Source organism: Caenorhabditis briggsae (assembly GCF_000004555.2).
Source record: "Caenorhabditis briggsae complete genome, chrII, whole genome shotgun sequence".
Lineage (NCBI taxonomy): Eukaryota > Metazoa > Nematoda > Chromadorea > Rhabditida > Rhabditidae > Caenorhabditis > Caenorhabditis briggsae.
Genome location: NC_013486.2, coordinates 9729338 through 9750434, shown reverse-complemented (window position 1 = coordinate 9750434; position 21097 = coordinate 9729338). Strand labels below are relative to the sequence as shown.

At 36.6% G+C, this 21097-nt stretch overlaps 3 protein-coding genes across 3 annotated transcripts; 2 read left to right on the top strand and 1 right to left on the bottom strand.

Annotated features, from left to right (window-relative positions):
• Nucleotides 1–2570: 2570 nt before the first annotated feature.
• On the top strand, nucleotides 2571–2945 carry CBG25630 (the record flags this gene model as incomplete). The annotated part of the gene is made up of 2 exons (XM_045242521.1): nucleotides 2571–2684; nucleotides 2733–2945. The coding sequence occupies 2 exons, from the start codon at nucleotides 2571–2573 to the stop codon at nucleotides 2943–2945; spliced, it is 327 nt and encodes a 108-aa protein (XP_045098165.1).
• Nucleotides 2946–14661: 11716 nt separating this feature from the next.
• CBG02550 lies at nucleotides 14662–16822 on the top strand (the record flags this gene model as incomplete). Its single annotated transcript, XM_002630794.2, has 5 exons — nucleotides 14662–14722; nucleotides 14859–15011; nucleotides 16063–16242; nucleotides 16389–16517; nucleotides 16563–16822. The coding sequence occupies 5 exons, from the start codon at nucleotides 14662–14664 to the stop codon at nucleotides 16820–16822; spliced, it is 783 nt and encodes a 260-aa protein (XP_002630840.2).
• Nucleotides 16823–17255: 433 nt separating this feature from the next.
• Nucleotides 17256–19164, bottom strand: CBG02551 (the record flags this gene model as incomplete). The annotated part of the gene is made up of 8 exons (XM_045242520.1): nucleotides 17256–17366; nucleotides 17795–17879; nucleotides 17930–18051; nucleotides 18102–18406; nucleotides 18602–18699; nucleotides 18745–18914; nucleotides 18961–19052; nucleotides 19110–19164. 8 exons carry the CDS (start codon nucleotides 19162–19164, stop codon nucleotides 17256–17258), a joined length of 1038 nt encoding a protein of 345 aa, XP_045092269.1.
• Nucleotides 19165–21097: the final 1933 nt, after the last annotated feature.

The following is a 21097-nucleotide window of genomic DNA, read 5'->3' as shown; positions in this document are numbered from 1 at the left end:
ATGGAGACACATAATAGGGGGAAAATGAGGAGGAGGAAGCAAAGGTGGGACAGATTCTAGAAAATATGAATTTTGAGTTGATTGAAAAGTGTAGAAAGAGTACAAAATGGTTACTCACATGCCTCCAAATGGGTGGGGAAGAGAGAATCGAAGAAGAAGAAGACGCGTGATAATAAGGTTAGTCTGGTGGTGAGGGGGAGAAAGCACCAAATGTCGCTTTATTTGAGCGCATTCAGATGACTGAACAGTGTGTCAGTATTCGAGATATAGTGACAGATGAAATGAGTATTTTCGCGCATTTTTGAATCCAGGGATTAGGTTATTATCCGGATATTGAGATTTCATTTTGAGAAAACAAAATCACAAGAGCCCTTGAGAATTTTCTCGAGAAATCGAGTTTGGCTGTTCCGATTTTCAGACAAGTGGGCATATTCTGAAAAGGAATTAGCTGTCTATCATTGAGTTAAGTATTTTTGACGTAAAAACGGGGATTATGTCAGCTGTGATTGTGGTCAAGAGTCACCTAGGCCCCGCCCATTTTCAGAAGACGGTCTCTTTCCAATTATAGTGTCTACAAATTCGGTAATCTAGAAAAAGAAAAAGAAATGTACGAAATACAAAAATATGATGAAACCCAGCACATTTTTATAGTGATACTATAGTTGATACAATTTGAAATCATAGTCGAATCTGTTTTTTTAGATCCTTTCTATGATTCCAGCTAAGTCGTGGAATTACGTCAGTATTCAATCTTCTGTCCCAAGGTGACGATGGTTGGTGGAGTCAGAGAGGTTCTGTTTGTGTGCAAGATAGAAAACGGGAATAACGTCTTCCTTAATCGCTTGTGTGAGAAACACAAATTATCGCCTTGAGGCGACAAAATTAGAGGCTTTCTCTCTCCCATCGTCTCTCCTGATGTTGACACACGACAACGTGTATGTGCCTGTGCTTGGCTTCTTCTCCATATTCCATCGTCCTTCAACGATCGACAGAACAAAAAAAGAAGAAAAATAAGATGAAGGTTGAATTCTGTCTTCTGGCATGCCACAATAATTGGTAGCACGAGACGCTCGAAGAACAAAAAATGTGAGGAAAACGGAATGATGAAAGAAGAATGAGCATGGAAAAGGTGAAAAGAGAGTTGTTTGACGTCAAGAAACAATCGCTAGATGTGGACTTTCTGAAATGCGCGATGTCTGATCACAAAAGGGAATCAAGAATTGTGTCATTAAGATTATCTGAATATCAATGGAACTGATGAGTGCTAGTGTACTTGGAACATCAAGCTGGGGGATGAATTTTTAAAGTTTTTCAAAAAAGGTTAGAGGTTGGTCAGACTCTCAAACCTTTTCCAGCTTGTGACTAAAATTACAAGCCGACAGCTGAGGCAGTACCGGACATATCTATCATATTTTGATAACGTACCTGTAATAGGAGTGCCGTCACACTGTCAAGTTTTGAGCTCAATTATCTCAGCTCCTATGATATCTATCAAAAAAGTGCCAACCGAAAAAATGTTGCAATGTTATGATAAATAATGTTTATTTGTTGACAACTTTTTCATATTGAACGCCTTCTTAAGATGAATAGAACTTAAAAATTTTTCTACAAAACAGTTTTTTCTGTTCCAAGGTATCACTCAAAAATCAGACGGCCTGACAATAAATGGAAAAACAGAAAACAGTTAATAGAAGGGCCCCCAAACCGTCAAGTTCGAGCTCTATTATCTCAATTCCTATGCAATATACCAAAAATTTGTCAACTGACAACAAACTTCCGATATTACGATAAACAATTTATTACTTGACAACCTTTTCATTTCTTAAAGTTAGGGGCCCTTCTATTACAGGTGCTTACCGTGTTTTAAATGTACCAAAAGTCCTTAACTGACCAATTAGAAACAACTTGTTAAATGAAATGACTAGATATCTAAAACAGAAAAAATGATAAACATTTCTTCACAGAAGATAAACAATCGCATATGACCATATTAACCGGCGGGTTCTGCAAGAAATCACACCGAACAATGATCCGCATTTTCTAAAGATAACATTGGATACGGTATCCTTCTGTTTCCCGTGTTATCTCAAAATCGATTTCCCTTTCCCTTATACTGTTTCTCGCGAACGAATGCCTGTCCTTCTGCCTATGCGATATTATTAAGCAACTATCAAAAAATGTTCTCTCCCTCACTCCCACTCTCTCCTTGCCTTCCATCACTTTTCACTCCTTCTTCTTTTTCTTCTTCTGTCATTTTTTTGTCGCTTTTCCGTATTCTTCCCCTTCTATCTCCAGCTACCAAGCACCGCTCCACACTATCTGTCTCCACTCTCTTCACTATTTGCTCTATCTATCGATTATTTTTTCTGTCACGGGTCACTCTCTGATCGTCATACTTCTTCTTCTCCAACTGCGTCTATGTCAACACTGTTTTTCGAATAGGCGCAGCGACCCGCGAAACAACGGAAATTCGAATACTGTTACACCCCTCTCGCTCTTTACCGTTTTTGCAGAAAACCACATTTCCTTATCGCTATTAAACTAATTTTCGGTTGCTTCTAAACTCCAACATGGTACCGAAAAAGTCTTCGAAAACTTCTGCCCCAGTCGTTGCTCCAAATTCTGCTCCAGTCGCCGAGCAACCAGCTGAAGCTCCGGCGCCGGCAGCGGTGAGAGCCAAAAGAGTGAGCGAATTCATCGATTTCTATCTTTATGCTCACTTATGTTTTCAGCGTAGTGAAGCCGATCTTCTCGATCTTAACAATCCAAAGTTCGAGCTTCCATTTGTCACCGACAAGAGAGCCGCAGCTACGGGTCCAAAGAACTACGACATGGGCAAAGTGGCTCCAGCTAAAACTAAGAAGAAGGCTCAGAAGACTGACTCAAAGATCCCAAAACAGGCGCCGAAGAAATCTGCGAAGAAGGCTAAGAAGGCAAAGAAATAAATAACTTATAATTTATCCAATTTTGTTTAACTGGAGATGAAAAGTAGAAAGTCGGAAAATAAAAACATTATCAGAAAATTGTGTCAAATGATATAAAGTGAAAAATTGAGAATAGATTTCTGTGATCTTGGGAAAAGAGTATAGGAAGGAAAAATAAACTTTCAGATATGTTCAATAAACAAATTACAAATTACAGATAGTTGGAGTATAGAATAGTGACTGAATAGGAAACTGTGAGTAGTCAGACGATATGATGGAGGAGCAATAAAACTCCAGAATATGGAGTTACCGTAAAACAGATAAATCGAAAGCCTACTGAAATCGAAGGTCCATCTAATTGAAGGGAAACTTTTCTAGATTACTATGGTACTAGAACGGGTCTTTGAAATCTAATATTTGACATCTCTAGGAAATTGGATAGTTCATGGAGTAAAGTCATTGACAAAAATAGGAAATATGCGCAATCCATCAGTGGAAGTGTATCTGAACTGGAATTCAGAAGCAAGGAATCATATTCCTGTTGAACTTATCAATCAAAACACCTATTCACCAAGGGGCCCTTCTAGAAACCACACGAAAAATAGGGGAAAATGCATTGAAAATCATAGCTAGAATGAATGCTGTACAGACATATTAAGCTAGAAAGAGTAAATATTTTCTTAGAAAAAGATTTTCCAGTTCTCATAAATAAAAGATTTCCGAGAACTTTCGAGAACTTCGCGCCCACAAGACACTTGATTTCATTCAAAGAAATTATAATTCAGAGAAGAAGCATGGGTCAAACTTCAAGAGCAGGTTTCATCCGGTTCGAATCATGAAATATTCAAAAAACTAATCTCCTCTGAAAAATAAAATCCGTCTCGAATTTCCGTTTCGACTCACATGAGAGCACACCTGTTGGGGAAAAAATGTGAATAGGAGAGAGGGGAAATATGGTGTTCTCTATTCAATCGAGAATATTGTTGAAAAGGAGAAATGACACCAACGAGTGACTCATAGGAGACCGGATATGCTTACTCTCAAACTGACGATCGATAAAAAGTGTGAAGAATGGGGGGGAGTCTTGGGGCGGGAGGGCGTCAAAAGACTTGACTCCTTTTTTCTTCTTTTTCGTGTCAAAGAAATGCGACATGGACAAAAAAGGGGGAGCAAGAAAAGAGCAAAACGTCAGATAGAGACATAGGAATGACGAATAAGTGTGAATTGAGTTAGTAGTAGAAGAAGGAATCCTCAAATTCTGTTGTTTTTTCTCGTTCCCCTTAGCAATAGATATGTAATAGTTGTCTTTTCTCGGAAGAAGAGCTCTTTCAGGATCCGTTTTCCATGGAACACATACATATTCTAGTTGTAACTTGACGCCCAATGCTATTGGGAGCCAGTCGCCACGTCAGCATTCGGAAAGAAAAAGGAAAAAGAAGGGAGAAGAAGAAGAAAGTGGAAAATGAGATGTTATTTTGACGTCGTCCGTCGATTGCCGAGGCGTTTAATTAACGCTCTCGACCCTTCGGAGAAAAAAGGAAAAAGACGAAGATATCTGAAAAAGAAAATAGAAGAGCAGAAGCCGAGGAGGTAAGTTGGAAAAGAAAAAAAAGAAAAAGAGGGGTGTTCTCCCTCGGAAGTAATGTCGTTTTTTTGTCTGGATAATTGCCACAAACCATCCACGAATGGCCAGAAGATGAAGAGGAAAAAAGAAGGGAGAATTGATAGTGGAAGAATTATTGAGCGTTTTTAAGTCACATTGAAAAACGAGAAAGGCCGGGTTCAGTTCTTTGATGAATAGAAAAATTGAGAATATTAAAAGAGATCAATTTCGAGAGTGGGCGGAAGCAAAAGGAAGCAACAAAGAGAGATGTGCTAGTAATAATAACTTATCAAATATTTCAATATGATCAGTGAACACATGAATTCTAAATTATATCGTTATAAGGATTCTATAGTGGAAGCTTTAAGAAGTCGCTATATTTTTTGTTCCTTGAGATTTGAAAATGAAGATATTATGAATTGATCTGGTCTAATTTCAAATTTGAGTTCCACCGAAAACGAGGATGAGCGGAGTTTAGGTAGCAAAATCCTTAAAGGAGTATGTATCATTCTGAATGGTTTTCTGGTCTGTCTTTTCGATTTTTCAATAATTTTCATTGTTTTCGTGCTTTTTTTTTTATTTTTGTTTGAAAAAAAGTTCAAAATCGATGGAATTATCGAAAAATCAAAGAAACATGGCATAGGTCTTATGCGATTATTGTAAAAATTCACAAAATCGAAATAAAAAGTCAGCAAATTGCCGAAAATTTGAGTGTCGGCGGAGCTTAGGTCCGGCAGCGAAATCCTCGAATGAGCATATATTTTTCGATGAATTCCATCGATTTTAAACTTTTTTCAACAAAAATTAAACTAAAAATCACCTAAAACAATGAAAATTATCGAAAAATCAAAACATAATATTATGCTTGTCTGAGAAAAAAAAGGTTAGAGAGTATTTTTTGCAGTCTGAATACGGTATCGATATCGAAGCGGAGAGCCTAAATAACACACAAACGGTGGAGGCGCAGACTTTTTCTGTGCGTCTCAACCTTTTTTTCTCAGACAAGCATAATAGACGAGGAAAAATTTCAAAAAATACATGCTTCAAAATCTCGGACCTAAGCTCCACCCACGCTCGAATTTGCGGTCGTAAAGTGTATTGGCCTAGACCAAAGTGTTAAATTATCAAAGATTCGATCAGTGAACACAAAACTTCTGGATGACACCGCTATAAGGATTTTATAATCAAAGTTTCAAGAAGTCGTTATACTTTTCGGGACGATCTCGGGGACGTGACAACAAATTATTATGCGATCTTCTTTCTAGACAAGATGACGTGGAGGTATTCGAAGAAAAGTGAAGAGAAACTTGAAAAGAAGTTGAAAATAAGATACCGAAATTGAAACTGGTTTTGGTTTTTTTTTGTTTGGACACAATTTTAATCGAATTTGTTTGAAATTTCCAAACAACCCACTTTAGTAAAAAAAGAAAAGGTGATAAAAATCGAGATGGTGTTCTTTCCTTAGTTTTACTAATACATCCATCAATAATACGAGTCTTTCGGTTTTTTGGTTTTGTTCTCCATGTTCTTCGCCAAAGAGCCTTGTGTCAAGTATTTCATCCATCATAACGCATATCATGTGTATGTTTTTTTTCGAAAAAAAACGGACTGAACAAGTCAATTGAGTAGACGACAACGACCAAAAATGGCAAAAACAAAACGAAAAAATAATGGGTATGAGTGTGAAGATGATAGTTGGAAAATGGATGTAAATCTTCTTCTTCTCAGAAGTGTTCTCGAAGGAATCGAAATGGATCACCTAAAAAGAAGGAAATCGGAAAAAAAAGGGAGAACTTTAAAAGATGGAAAGCAATGTAATCTCGAAAATTAGAATCGAGAAAAGCAGCGTTGAACTTTTGTGCAAGTTTTCTTTTTCATTATGTTGACATCGTCACACCGAATCCCTGGGGTATACAGGAAGAATGGGATGGATTGGCGGTGTAAACGGAACTCACTCGAATAAAAAACACACCTGCGTCCGACAGAGTGTCTGGGTACTAAAATCTAGAAAACGTCAGAAGAAGAGACTTTGTGACCGTGAGAGTTTTCACTATAGTCTCTGATTGAATGGGGGAATGAAAATGAGTTTTGGAGTTGGTGGGAAAAATATTGAGATTTGATTTTTAGGTGGAAGAGAAGTAAGGAATTTGGAAAGGGGACTTTCTAATCATGAATATTAAGTGTGACCAGACATTATCACGGTAAATATGACGGAAGATATAATACCAATGAATTCCGTCAGAAGTTCGAGAAGTCTGATAAACAAGTCTAGACAGATATTGTTGTCGAAGAAGGTCAAAACTTTATGTCAAGAGTGAATAAAAATAAGGAGCACATACCGCAAAACTTGGATTAGAAAAGCAGGCCGTTATATTGTTCCAATGTATTTTTGGAGAGACCATCTATTACAGGGGCCCTTCATTTAAAGTGGTATAGTTTTCCAGCCATTAAAAGGGGGTCATTTTCCAGTCATTTTTTTAAACAAAAATTTTCGTTACGAAAATTCAGTCAACTTTCGATTAAAATTCATAAAAATCAGTCAATTTCACTGAAAATCAGCAATTTTTATAGCAAAAAAAAGTGCTTCAACGAATTTCTGTAAAATTGTGGAATTTCAATAATAACACATTTTGGAGGGGGGACGTTTTATTACAGAGGCCCACCTTTTTTTTCAAGCCCACCACGGAGGGTTCTTCTATTAGAGTGTCCTTCTAATACAGGTTTTACGGTAATATTATTCTGGTACAAAAAATCGGAATTATGTAAGAGAAATATCGGCGGTCGAGGCAGAAGGTCCCACAATGACAATTACAGTAATCTAAAAATATGTTCATTTTTCGCATTTATTTTCTCGATTTTCGTCCGTTATCCTGCAATTTTTCAGATTTAGAAAATTTTTGTTTTCCTACTTTTTCGGAGGTTTCAATAATTGTCTAAAGGAAATAGTAAACGAGAAAAAAATATCGAAACTTTTAGGTTACGGTAGTTTTCGTTACGGGAACTACGACCACAAGCTTTTCTCATCCAAAGCTCCGATTTGTTGAACCAGAATGAAAATATTTTCGAGAGGGGAAACTACCAAAAGCATTTTTGACACCAATAATTGTTAGCAACTAACAAAAAAAAAGAGAAAAATGTGCAAAAAAAGTGTGTGGGTTTTGGTAGACGAATTCTCTCTCACATTCGCCCTCTCTTTCACTTTTTATCGGAATCGCGAATCTCAACGACAAAAACGCGTTGAAGCTCTTTCTTTTTTTTCTCTCTGTCGTTTTTCCTCAACGACTACATTTATTTTGTGTGTGTTGCTTTTTATGCGCCTATAGTCCTTTGGGGAAGTTTTCGGAAAGGAAAGAAAGTAGGCAAAGAGACCGGCACAGAATATTCGTCGAGCTGGAACAAAACGGACCAGCAGAGCCAAAAAAAAAGAGAAAGAAGGCCATCAGTTGTTATTAGAGGGAGCGCTAGTGCTTCAGAAGGCGAAGCGCACCTATATAATTGTGTAGTCATGCATACCTCCGGACCTCTCTATGTATTTTTTCCTGAGCCTTTTGAGCCCAAATGGAGAGAAAACAAGTGAGAGTAAAATGGGAAAGAAGAAGAATAGGAAGGGCGTTTGGTATTAAAATAAGCTCAATTACAACGGAAAAGGCTATCGGCTCTCGCTTCACTCCGGGAGAGCCTCCATTTGAGTTGGCTTATTAGGGAAAAGAGTTTGAAAAGAGTGAGGAATCGAGAGAATACTCTCGTACAACTACTCGAAAAGCAATCAAATTTTGTTGAACGCGCTACTCTAATTGTTTCCGTTCCCACTCTTCTTCTTCTTTTTATGACTCGAGGGAGAGAGAAAGAGATGTTCAATAATATTTTGAATTGGGAAGGGATATTACTAGGTGTCTTTGTTCAGAAATTCAAAAATCAAAAACTCGATTTCCTTTCCTCAATGACTAAGTTTCAACCCCCGCTCTCTTGTTTTCATAACTTTCTCTCTCAAAATCTCTTTTTTTCCAGATTTTTGAAAAAAAAAAAGGGAAACGAGTCTCTTCTGTTTGCTTTATATGAGTGGATGTGAACGAGTTCTCTGAAATATGGAAAAGGAGGTTTTTGAGTTGGGATTATTATTTTTAAAGAGATTTTCTGAGAACAAAGAATGGAGGATGATGGAAATGAAATTCTAGGAATCTAACAGGAAATGAGGGAACTGAAAAAAATATGAAGATTTCTCTGTGAAAACTAATATTTGAGCTAATATACCATAAACACTCTAATAGAAGGCACACTTACACTTTGAGCTGAATTATCTCAATTTCTATAAGAGATATCAAAAATATGTCAACCGATTAAATGTTGATGATATTATGACAAACATTTTATCAGTTTACCTATTTTTGTGATCTCGTATAGAAGTTTAGATATTCGATCTCAAAGCGAAGCATAGGGTGGCCTTCTATTAGAGTGTTTACAGTATATTAGCTACACACTTGGGTCCAAGACAACGGGTCAAAAAACGCGCCCCAAATAACTTTTAGGCCAATAGAAATTTAATAATTTCAAAGTTGACGTGGATTTGATCTAGTTAATTTTAATCAACGAGTTGCAACGCGTCATTTTTTCGCGCAGCGTTTAAAAGTTTGATCCTCAGCCAAATAATTCAGCAGCGAATTTTTTTCTAAAATCTCACGTTTACTGGGGCGCGATTTCTGACCCGTTGCCTTGTACCCAAGTGGCTACACGGCTATTTTTTGGAATGCCGATTTACCAAGTTAGCAGTGGTCTCAACACGAAAAGTGTCAATTGAACTGCCGAGTCTTGCAGTTCTGTGATTGCATTCCGGAAAAATCGAGAAAAATATTGTTTCGTTCTGGAAAAATCAGAATGTAGCTAACAATAAGATTTTAACCGAGACTCGAAACAAAAAGTAATGTTAAGAAATTCGGTTTTCCCATTGAAAACAGATCAATCTTAACTACTAATACAAACTGAAGGATATATATGAAGCGAAATAAAAATAAAAGAAAACGGGACCACCAAGCGGGAGAGCACAAATAGAAAGAAAAGGACAAATGGAAAAAGGTTTCATGGCTTTAGAGGGAGGGGAGAAAACGGGCCGAGTGAGTACCCAGACACCATACGAATTCGCGCACGCATGGACGACAGCTCCGGATGTCAGTGAGAGATGAAGAAGAGCTGGAGACGCATGCAATCGGTTACGAAATGGGCCGATGGAAATAGCGTATAGGATGGAGAGACGCAGCATGAGTTGTCAGGGGAGATCCGAGGACATCTTCTGTTGTTTTTTGTTCGGGATGAAGGTCGGAAATCTCAACCAGAGAGAGTCGATTTGATTGTATTGTTCCTCGAAATTCGAGACACTTGATCTTCCACTTTTTTCTTGGAAGAAGAGGTCGAATTTCATTTTATTGCATGAGGGTGGAAATGAGAAGAATCAAATGACCCGGGATCGTTAATTAAAATGACACGCGGACATCTATCAATCTGTATCATATAATTATGCAATCGTAAAGAGATGATTGACAAAGTTATTATGAAATGTGTGAATAGACGACGTGAACAACAAAACAGAAGAAGAAGATAGAATCTCGATTTTGGACTTCAGGGAATGGGACTTCAGATGTTTTTCTATATGAGTTTTGAGCAATGCCACCTGATCAGTGGTTGCCAGACACTCTCATTTTTTTTTCGAAAATTGTTGTTTTTCGAAAATTCGCTCCTTCCATAAGGTTACACCGATTATCCATTCCATTTATCTACCCACACTTCACATCGCCTCACTCACACACAAGTAAAAGATGACAGATGGCTGTGTCATTTAGGATAACATCAAGAGAGAGAAGCGTCATAACATGAATTTATGCTCTTATTAGGAGGAGCACGCTATGGGGAATAACATTAAAGTTTGCAGATTTCATAATTCTAAACGTTTCGAAGTTGGCGAGGGGTATAAATTTTCCCAGCTCAAAAGTGCTTAAAACCGAGCATAAACATGAATAGTTTTCTTGAAATTTGAATTTTCGAATTTTCGTGGCATGACCCAAGTTTTCGAGAAGAATTTTTCTTGAAACATTTCAAACCCAATGTCGAAAAGATGGACCTTCATAAAAATAGGTCAAATTCTCACATTTTAAAATTTTCAAGTGAAAAGAATTGTTATGTCTACGTGAGCGCCTAGTTTTTCAATTTTTTTTGATGACGTGGTTATGAATAAAATAGTATTTAAATTTATTCCAACTAATTCAAAGAAAACGCTCTCCGTTTTGAAAAAGGTAATTTCTTTTTTGAAGAAATTCTGAAGTTCTGAAAATCTGAAATTCTGAAATTCTAATTCCGGAAATACTGAAATCCGGAAACTCGAAAATCTGAAAACCTGAAATTCTAAACTACTGAAATTTTGAAATTCTGGAAGTCTGAAATTTTGAAATTTAAAGGTTCTGAATGTGTGAAGTTCTGAAACTCTGAAATATTTAAATTTCAGAAATTCAGAAATTTGAAAAAATTAAATTCTGAGATTCTGAAATTTTAAGATTCTGAAATGTTATAATACCGATATCCTGAAATTCTTAAATTTTGGAATTCTGAAATTTTAAGATTCCGAAATCCTGAAATTTTGAAATTATGAAATTCTGAAATTCCAAAAATCTGTGATTCCTTTTTTTGAATTTCCAAAGTTTTCAGACTCATGAGACGTCGCAGCTTTGAAATGATCCAACAAACCCCCCAGAGCAAAAATGAATTCTCGGAAATCGTTGAAATATGGGTCTGTGTCAGTTGGTCGTGGTCGGCGCACACCGGCAAACCGTGTCAGTCTGCCTCGAAATGTGTAAACCAGAACTATCGGGAAAAAAACTGAACCTAAACTTCCCTAAGACTCATGAGTCTTTAGCGAGCAGAGACGGGGTCGTTTTTGTCTTCAGTTTTTAAGGGTGGTACAACTGATAAGAGCTGCAGAAAGTTCTTGAATTTTGTACCGGCGTTTTGAGTCCCAGATACTGTATTTTGGCAATTCAGCCGGACGCTTGGAAACTGAGGGTGCCTCCGGCCCCATCTGACACATAGGGTCGTCGCCTTGGTACTCTTTCGTATCATAAGACGGGCTCTTGCCCACTATCTGCAATTTTTCGCCAATAAACCTTGAGGGATCTATCTGGAGCTGGGTGACTTGTTAGATCCTGCTGATAGGGGCGGATCCCAGTAACCCTGGGTAAACGTATTATTGCACGCACTCGGGTTTTATTCCTGTTTGCAAGCAATGCCATTATGGTGTAAATGCGGAGATGGATATTTTGACTTTACCGGAAATTCATTGAGCTCTGAGGGGTGGGAAGAACAACAATCAGCAGGTAAATTTTTAATTCCAAAATTCTAAAATTCTGAAATTCTGAAACTCTGAAGTAATGATACTCTGAAATTCTGAAATTTTGAATTTCTGAAATTCTGAAATTTTTGAATTTCTGAAATTCTGAAATTTTAAGATTCTGAATTTCTGAATTTCCGAAATTTTGAAAATTTGATTATTTGATGTTAAAAAGGTGAACTCGATTATAACCAAATTTTCCAAATTATTCATTTTGTTTTTTTATTTAATTTTAAAAACTATTTTTTCAGAACTCTTCGATCTGGAAAGCTGATTTCTCCAGCGGATCCAACGGAGATCGTAGCGTTTCGATGGAGTCGAAAGTGAGAATTTTGAATTTCGAAATTTAAAAAATGGAGGGTTACTGAACTTTTTGAAACTTGAATATCTAGATCCTGTGTTTTTTTTGATTTTGGGACTTTCGGAAAAATTTGAAAATATTATTTTTTTCCTATTGGTCCCAAACCATCACATTTCAGAACGCCCCTCTAGCAGCTCCATCGACGTTTTCACAAAGTTAGAAAATTGGGAACACTACAGTAAGAAAAAATTTTAATTTTCTCAAAATTATGAAAAAAATTTCAGATGCATTTTCCGGATTTTCCGAGATGTGGACGGACTTCGTCTGGAAAATTATCAGAACTTTGTTGATTTTTTTGTGATATTTTTTTCTTTTATTTCGTTGCGCGGGTTTTCTCCGGTTGTCGTGGTTTCTTGTCTTTGTGGTTTGGTTTTGGTGGTTGGATTTTGGGATTAAGTGTTTGGTAAAGTAGCTAGTTCCCTTCGGAAATTCGTGAAGACGTGAAATAAAATTTGTCGGATCGTTTGGACGGAAATCTAAAAATTGGACTATGATCTGTAAATTGGACTAAAATGCAGGAAATTGGACTTAAAGTTGGACTAAAGTGTTTGGACTAAAACCTAAAAAATGGACTAAAAATTACAGTGATAAGAAAAATATATATTTATTTATCAAAAATATTGGTTTAAAGAAATGCGAAAGGTGTAAATAGGGTTCGAAAAAGGTGTAAAAGGTAAAAAAGTGTAAAAGGTCAACAATAAATGCTAAAAAAGGTGTCAAAGGTTAAAAAAGTGTAAAATTTATAATGTTAAAAGTCAATAAACAATGAACCTGTATATGTTGTTTTGTTTAATTTGTTTGTTAGAGTACCGTACAATCTGCACTAAATTAAGCAACTTTTGAGCAAAAAATAGTGTTTCAACAAATTACTGTGAAATTTCGGAATTTCTGGAATATTTTCCACTGAGAACGTTCAGAAGTTTTTATTCCAAACACGTTTTATGCCCTCAGAGGGCCCATCAATTAAATGGGCCTAATACATGTTTCACGGTATTTATGTCACTCTTCCATTCAATAACTATATATAGTTTTCCTCCATACTTCTTGGTGCAGCTGAACTTCTGATATCGGACACATACAATTCTTCGAAAAAAAAATTTATTTTTTAGCTAGCTTCCAATCCAAGCCCTACTATTTTTCTCCTCAGTTTCTTTTCTAAACCTGTAACTATAGTTATTTGCATATTTTAAGACATCCAACCTCAACATATGACACCTAAACCATCCTCCCTCATCCTCCTCCCCCATTTCAAATTTATTTCGTTGTTTGTAAATGCAAATTGGGCTAACAAAGCAATAGGTGTAAAATGGCATCAGAAGTAGAAGAAGAAGGGCAGTCTCTCGTGGCATCGTCTTCTTCATTCCTCTGCCTCTCGCTCCCTCTCGAATCGGTTTCAGTTTTGTATCGTCCGCGGATTCAAGAGTTGACCAAGGTCAATTCTGCGGTCCGCCTTTCCCATCGTCTCAAAAACTTGCCAAACTGACCAAATGCTTTTTACCCTTTCATCGTCATTTTTTTTGTGGTTTCCGCTTCTTAAACACTTCATCAAAGTCATTTTGTACTACTTTCTTAACCAGTATATACGATTACTTTCATTTTATCTTTTTGGTAGACTACTCAAATACCTTTATACGGGGTTTTTCGTTTATAGATCTAGAACTATGGTTAGGCGATTTCGATATATTCGTTCTTTTTTATTTTGGTATGAATATTTTCATGGACACAAATTTTTGAAATTGTACATGTTTTTTTCTTGGCTTTTAAAACTGGATTTGTTCCTCTCATTTTTAAGCATTTGCGTATATTACCGTACAACCTGTAATAGAAAGACCCCCCCATAATCGCCAACTTTGACCGTTTTTATCTCTGTTCCTGTGCACGATATCAAATATATCTCAATTGATAAAATGTTTGTGATATTATGATGAACAATTTATCAGTTGACTACTTTTTGATATCTGTGACAAAAACGGAAATAAATGGACTCGAAAATAAAGGTTAGGGGACCATTCTTTCACAGGTAATCTTGAATTGCTAGTTTATTAAACCTTTTTCTAAATTTTGCCTCACTTTTATCATCATTCACAATTCGTTTTGTACTTTCAGCTGAAAATAGTACGATGAAATCAACGCTGCTTCTATTATTCTTATCATCATCAATCAAGCAAGGTACGTGTTCATTTTGCCTCCTGAATCACTATTGTCCTCCTTTTGAAATGACATCATCATGATTCCTTTCTTCGAGACACAAAACAGTCATGCTGTTATCTCTGAAACCATCCATGCCAATTCGAGAATTTATTCTTCATTTTCGCCCCCATTTGTTTGAAAGTATACAGTTGGTTGGAAAGAGGGTTGTAATGAGTCAGGCACCCTATTCTCGAACAATGGAATAAAGAATTTAATGAATGGAAAAGGACAAGGTGAAGAAAAATGTGTAATATTGGGGCACGATAAGAATGACCGTAAGGGGGCAAAACACATGATCAGAGAGAAGAAAATGAGGAGAGGAGATGAAGCAGACAGATTGGCGGGAGGTCTCACATGTAGACCGTCCCAATTCGAACTTTTTCAGGCGAATTTTGAAAATTTTACTTCCAGGCGGAACTCAAATCAATCTCGGATCGTTTTTCCTTCATCCACAAAATGGTGGCGGATTCGATATGGGAATGGGACAAGGAGCGAATATTCTCGGGTTTGGAGGTGACCGTAGCTTTAGTTTAGCTGGTAACAGAGCTGGATTTGCACTAGGATGTAAGTATTAACAGACACATTACGGTATTCATGGTAAGTTTAACGGATCGAAAGCATCGAACATGCATCAGGGGCGTTCGGAACCGAGTTAGGAATTCCGAAAACTTTGACCTGAATATTTCCGAAATCTTGGAACTATTATTAATTTTGTTTGCGTTTCAATCAGTTTTTCAATTTATAAAAATCAATATTCTCCATTTAAAATTCTTCTTTTTTGAATATTCCGAAGATTCCGAATTTTTGAAACTTTGAAAATCGAAATATTCCAAAATTCCGAAAATCCGTAATTTTTGAAACTCGGAATTTTCCTCATTCCGAACAATTCCAAAAAAGCAATTCCAAATACCCCTGACTTGCATCGAGCTCATTTATCGAACTGCAGAAACAATTAAATTGTAAAGCATTGTCCATAAAAAAGCCCTAAAGCCTGAACTTTATTTCAAAGTCAAACATACCAGTGTCGCTAACCTTCCACAGTTTGTCTTACAATTTCCAATATACCGTAAAACCTCTAATAGAACGACACCCGGATCGTCCACTTTGAGCCTATATATCTCATTTCTTTTGAAAGATATCAAAAACTGGTTAACTAGTAAAATGTTTATCAGGATATCAACAACATTTTACTAGTTAGCCACTTTTTGATATCTTTCACAGAAAATGAGATATATAGGCTCAAAGTGGACGATCCGGGTGTCGTTCTATTAGAGGTTTTACGGTAATTACACATTTCTTTTTTAATAATTTTCCGTATTTCATCTAATAGAAGCCCACCAGAACCGTTAACTTTGAGCTCAATTATCTCGGTTCCTGTGAAATATATCTGAAATATGTCAACTGATAAACTATTTATCATAATATCATCAATATTTTAATAGTTGAAACAATTTTGATATCTTTCATAGGAACTGAGGCAAGTTGGCTCAAAGTTGACTGTTTGTGTGGGTACTGTAATAATTTATGTTCAGAAATTTGTAGTGATTAACTGTGTGTGGTTTTTTAAATAACTGATTTTTAAACTAATTTGATATCTTAAATCATTGAATTTCAGCAAACAACGGTGCCCTTGTTGGTGGTCAGCGTGTTGGTGTAGATGGAGGAATCGGCGGAGGTCGTGAAGGAGTTGAAATGGGAAGTCAAGTGCAATTTGGAAATGAACCAAACCCTGGACATCCAGCAGGACAGTTTGGAAGCTTTTTGGACAACATGAAGAACTTTTTCTCTTTTCTCGGTAAGTGATTCGGAAGAAGCAACCATATGTTTCGTGTTATCTTGATCAACCATCATTCTCTTTTTCTTCTTTGTTTCCTGCCATCATCAAGAAAAACACGTACAAGACACATGGACTTTGAACACTTACAAGACTGAAAGTTTCAGGTCGTGGAATGCCGATGCCTCCTCAACAGCCACCACCATCTCCACCATTCTCGTTGGGTGTTACTCCTACTCCACCAACATTGATTGGAACCGAGGGAGCTGCTGGAGAAAATGGAGGAAGACATAAGCGTGAGGCAAAATGTTTTAAGTTTGTTTCTAGATCCGGATTTTCAGCTCGTCCATGGTTTCCAGAACAAAGACCAGAAGAGAGACTGGATGAGACCGATATGGGAAGTGAGATAAGACCGAAAGAGGGAGAAGTAAAGTCTTTATCAACTGAAGAAGCAGAGCTTATTGGTCCCAACAATGGAGAAGTTCTACGGAAATCAGTGGAATTCAGTGTGGATCGGGAGCCAGAAGAGTTCACAGAAGACCTCTTCACTGCTCAAACAAGCCGACCGAGAGAACTTCCCGGACTTGTTGAGTTTGCGTAAAAATCCAAAATCTGAATGATATTCCAATTAATCTTCTTCTCTCGAAATCCAGTTTCATGACTTTAATCCTAATATCTTTAATTCCATACGGGTTATTTTTATATATCCATTTATGTATTAGTTGATCTTTTTATCCATCGTCATTTTCTCTTATAATTTATGTAAGAAATCATGCTTTGTTGACTGAAGCTTTATGAATAAATCTTTGATGAAACCACCAAAACGCACTGAACTATGAAATGGTATTATTTGAAAAAAAGAAGAGAAGGGACAAAAAAGAAACACATTGAATGTGTGGTAGTCGTAAAGTATACATATTCATGAATTGAGAAAAGAAAAAAGTCACAAAAAAGAAGGAATTGGACCCGCAGAGTGGTTTTTGTTAAACAAAATAAAAGGATCACAAATTGTGTATCATACATAAAAATGGAAACTATACTAAAATTTTTGCAATAAGTGAGAAAGTTTGGTGCATTTTTTGTTGGTGTTCGCTCTTATGGGTGAAGGATTTTTTGACAGCTTTTCGAAGTTCCGGATTGCAGAGCTGGAAAAAATATTCACTAAATAAATAGGGACACCGAAACAAATATTTTATTGCCTTAAAAGCTATGAGTTCTCTGATATTATTGTGGAAATCCAAAAGAAGTGCAATTTTTGCTTGAAAAGGGGGCGAATAGGGACGAAGATTTGAATTCCCGCGCAGTGAGAAGTCTAGGCCACGGACGGTTGCAGGACACCATTTTTTAAGTGGTTGATGGAGATAAGAGTGGAGAAAATCCAGAAAAATCGTCATATAAAAAAGGCGTCATGCCGCTGTGGCCTGGGTTTCTCACTGCGCGAGAACTCAAATCCTCGTCCCTACTCGCCACCTTTTTTCATTTTTAACGTTATTTTTTTGGGGGTTTCGGATTTTACTGAATTTTTCCCCCCTTCACCCCTTCATATACTCTCTGCCAAAAAAATGAAAATTACCATATAAATTGGAAGTCGGAGTGCACACGCGGTCACTACCAGTACAGATGATAAATCCGCAGACAGCATGTACTCTTCCAAAAACCTGAATCATTATTTTTCATATTATTTCCATTGAATTCCCAAAAGGATTACCTATTTGTTAATGAATCAAGATCCACAAATTCCCACGCCGTGATGAACACATTCACAACGTTCGATATCAGATAAATGACACAAATGAATAACATTGTGGCTGTCGCCTGACGTACGTTTGTCTGAAAAAAAAAGAATAGTAAAATTCTCAATGACATCATTAACAACTCACCCGACTTTGCATTCTTAGCGAGAAACGTCTTCTTGACCTGTTTCCAAAAGCATGTTCCATTTGGGATCGAAGTTCCAACACGATTCCCAAATTGATTAACAGTAAAAGGAAGAATGGGAGGAATACAGTGACAATGTTGCGGAACCAGAATTTGTAAATACTACCGTACCAGTTGGATTTTGTGATTTCGGTTACATCCACATAGTACTCCATAACTGTATTCTTACAAGTGGGATCCTCATTTGGGAACACATCCAACTCCATTAACATTCCACCTTTTGTAAGAACTCCAATTGCCAAGCATGCTAAAATGAACTTAGTAACTTTATAACTTTTTTTGGCCTCCCTTCTAGAGTTCTTCAAGACCGAAGCTCACTAAACAAGGAAACTAAAACTTCTTTTTTCGTCATTCCTCTATCTCTCTCTCGAAGGACACGAGATTCTGCACAATGACTTGACTATGACTATAATTGGCCCAATTTTATCGTAGTTTCACTCACCAAAGCACCACCAGCTTCTTCGTTTTTGGAACTGCTTCAACATGTAACTTCTAACTGTGATCAGATATCTTTCGTAAGCAACTGCTATCAGAATATAGCTGAGATTTCTGTTGTTTTTTCAAAAATCTATTTTCAGTAATTACCATGCAGTCGTCATACAGACGTGTGTCATTGCCAGTCCATAGACAAAAAATGGCCACCAAGCTCTGGCAAGTTCAATCCATTTCGTCCAATCTTTCAAAGAATCCACGAGAATTACAGGCATATAACATACGGAAATGATGATGTCAAAAAAGCACAGGGCAAGAATGAACTGAAAAGTTTGAATAGAAAAAAAACTCAATTTTCAGACTACTCACATGAAAGTAACATTTGAAGCATCGATTATTTCTAATCAGGGAGATGAAAAGAAGAACATTGTTGGAAATGGATATAATTGAAATTATGGATCCTGAAAATACCACTATATTCATTTTTAGCCACTGGTAAAATTGCTCAAATTCCTCACCAGCTATGACCATAGCAAACGAAATTGTCGATTTTGGACCATCCTCTTCGCACATTTGCTCGGTTTTCTGCAACAGTATATGATGAGAAATACAAGGTACAAATAAGAATGGAGGCGGATTCAGAAATTCTCGAATTTCACTAGAATTCTGATGAATGAATGTACTCTTCTCTATGCGAATAAGGACCAACAATTGACGTTTTGTTTCCTCATTACAGAAAAAAAATGAGCGGAGAGAAAAATGGCTGAAAATGAGAGCAAAAGGATGAAAAAGAAAAAGGAGAATAACTGAAAAGAGGATTTTGTGGTGTGAGGTGGGGATTTGGTATATGATGCGATAGGAGGGATCAGATAAGGACACATTTCTATTAGAAATTTTCTAATACAAAAAACAATTAAGGCTCGGAAGGTTAACAAAGAAGGAAGAACAGTAGACATCAATAATAAATAAGGAACTAGTTCTTTCAAAAGGGATCTACCAGAAATGTCAGGCATGAATTTTTTGAGAAGCGGATTCTGGTATCCGGATTTCGGAATACCGTAAAACCTGTATTAGGAGGGCCCCTCTAATAGAAGGGCCCTCCGAGAGAGGCTTGAAAAAAATAGAAGGGCCCCTTCAAAATAAGTTGTTCTAAATTGAAAATGTTCGTACGTTTTCAGTGAAAAATATTCTGAAAAATCCAAAATTTTATAGAAATTAGTTGAAACACACTTTTTTACTCAAAAACGTGCTCAACGAGAGATTTTGGAAAAAAATGTTTTTAAAAAAAGAAGGACCCTCTCTAGTTGAAGAGCTCCTGTAATAGAAGGGCCCTCCGGAGGTAACTTGAAACAATAGAAGAACGGGCCCTTCCAATACAGCTTTTACGATAAATGATTATTTTCGGGTTCCGGAATCCGGAATTAAAAAAAGCGGAATCCAAATTTCGGAAAAATGAGTTCTTTCAGAAGCTTCCCATTTTCATATTACCAGACTACAATACGTATCAAAAAGTTCATAAGAATTGACTAAACTCAAATCCTCCGAGGAGAAATTTTGTACTGGTAGAAAATTTCGAGAATCGCGTAATCCATTTCTAAAAAAAACTAGAAGAAGGGGGCTTTTCTGAAAAACAAAGAGATACACCTGCTAACCGAGATCAACTCATTGTTGAAATTGTGGAAAAGTGAGAGAGAAAACATTAGAAAAAAGTGATATGAGAAGGAGATGACAGTTGTTCGGGTAACAGGAGATGTCGAAAAAAAGAAGAAGAAGAGAACTGAGCTTTCTCATATCTATATTCTCTAATTGACATAACCTATGAGCTCATAAAATGGGCTAAAGTAGCTATGGAGTGAGCCAGGATGTAATCTTTTTCATGGCTATGTTTTCTATTCTTGAGCTCTTTTTTTGTGAGCTCCATCTAAAAAAACCGATTTTCCAGATTGCTCCGGGAGCAAAAAAAAGACGAAGAAAAATAAACAGAAAAGTAATGTATAGGGATTGCATTGGTCTGTCATAAAACGTCTCTGCTCATTGAGTAAATTGAAACAAGTTGTTCAACGGGAAAAAAAGAAGAGAACAATTTCTAATTCCAGTCACACACAAACATATTATCATCAAATCCTAAAAGGGACCCCCTATGATGTAGGGAGAGCACTTAGAATATTGAAAAAAAAGAAGAAGAAGAAGCTCGCGTACGTTCATAAACGGAAAAGTTATGAGAGACATTTTTTTGATTGTTGTGATTTTCTTTTTTTTTTTCAAAAATGAGTCACTCAAAACTGACAAAATGAATACTTCTGAACGTCTCGTGTCTGGAGGTAAAAAATTGAAAAAAAGACTTTAAAAAGGGAAGTATCTACTCGAGAATACATTTAGATCATCCAAAAAGTAGTTCCATTTTTTTTTCAAAAATGATTAATTCAGTGGTGGGAGGTAGCCATTTTTGGATTAAGTGAATTTTGAGATCATGTCACATAAAACAAGGAAACAAGATTGTCGGGAG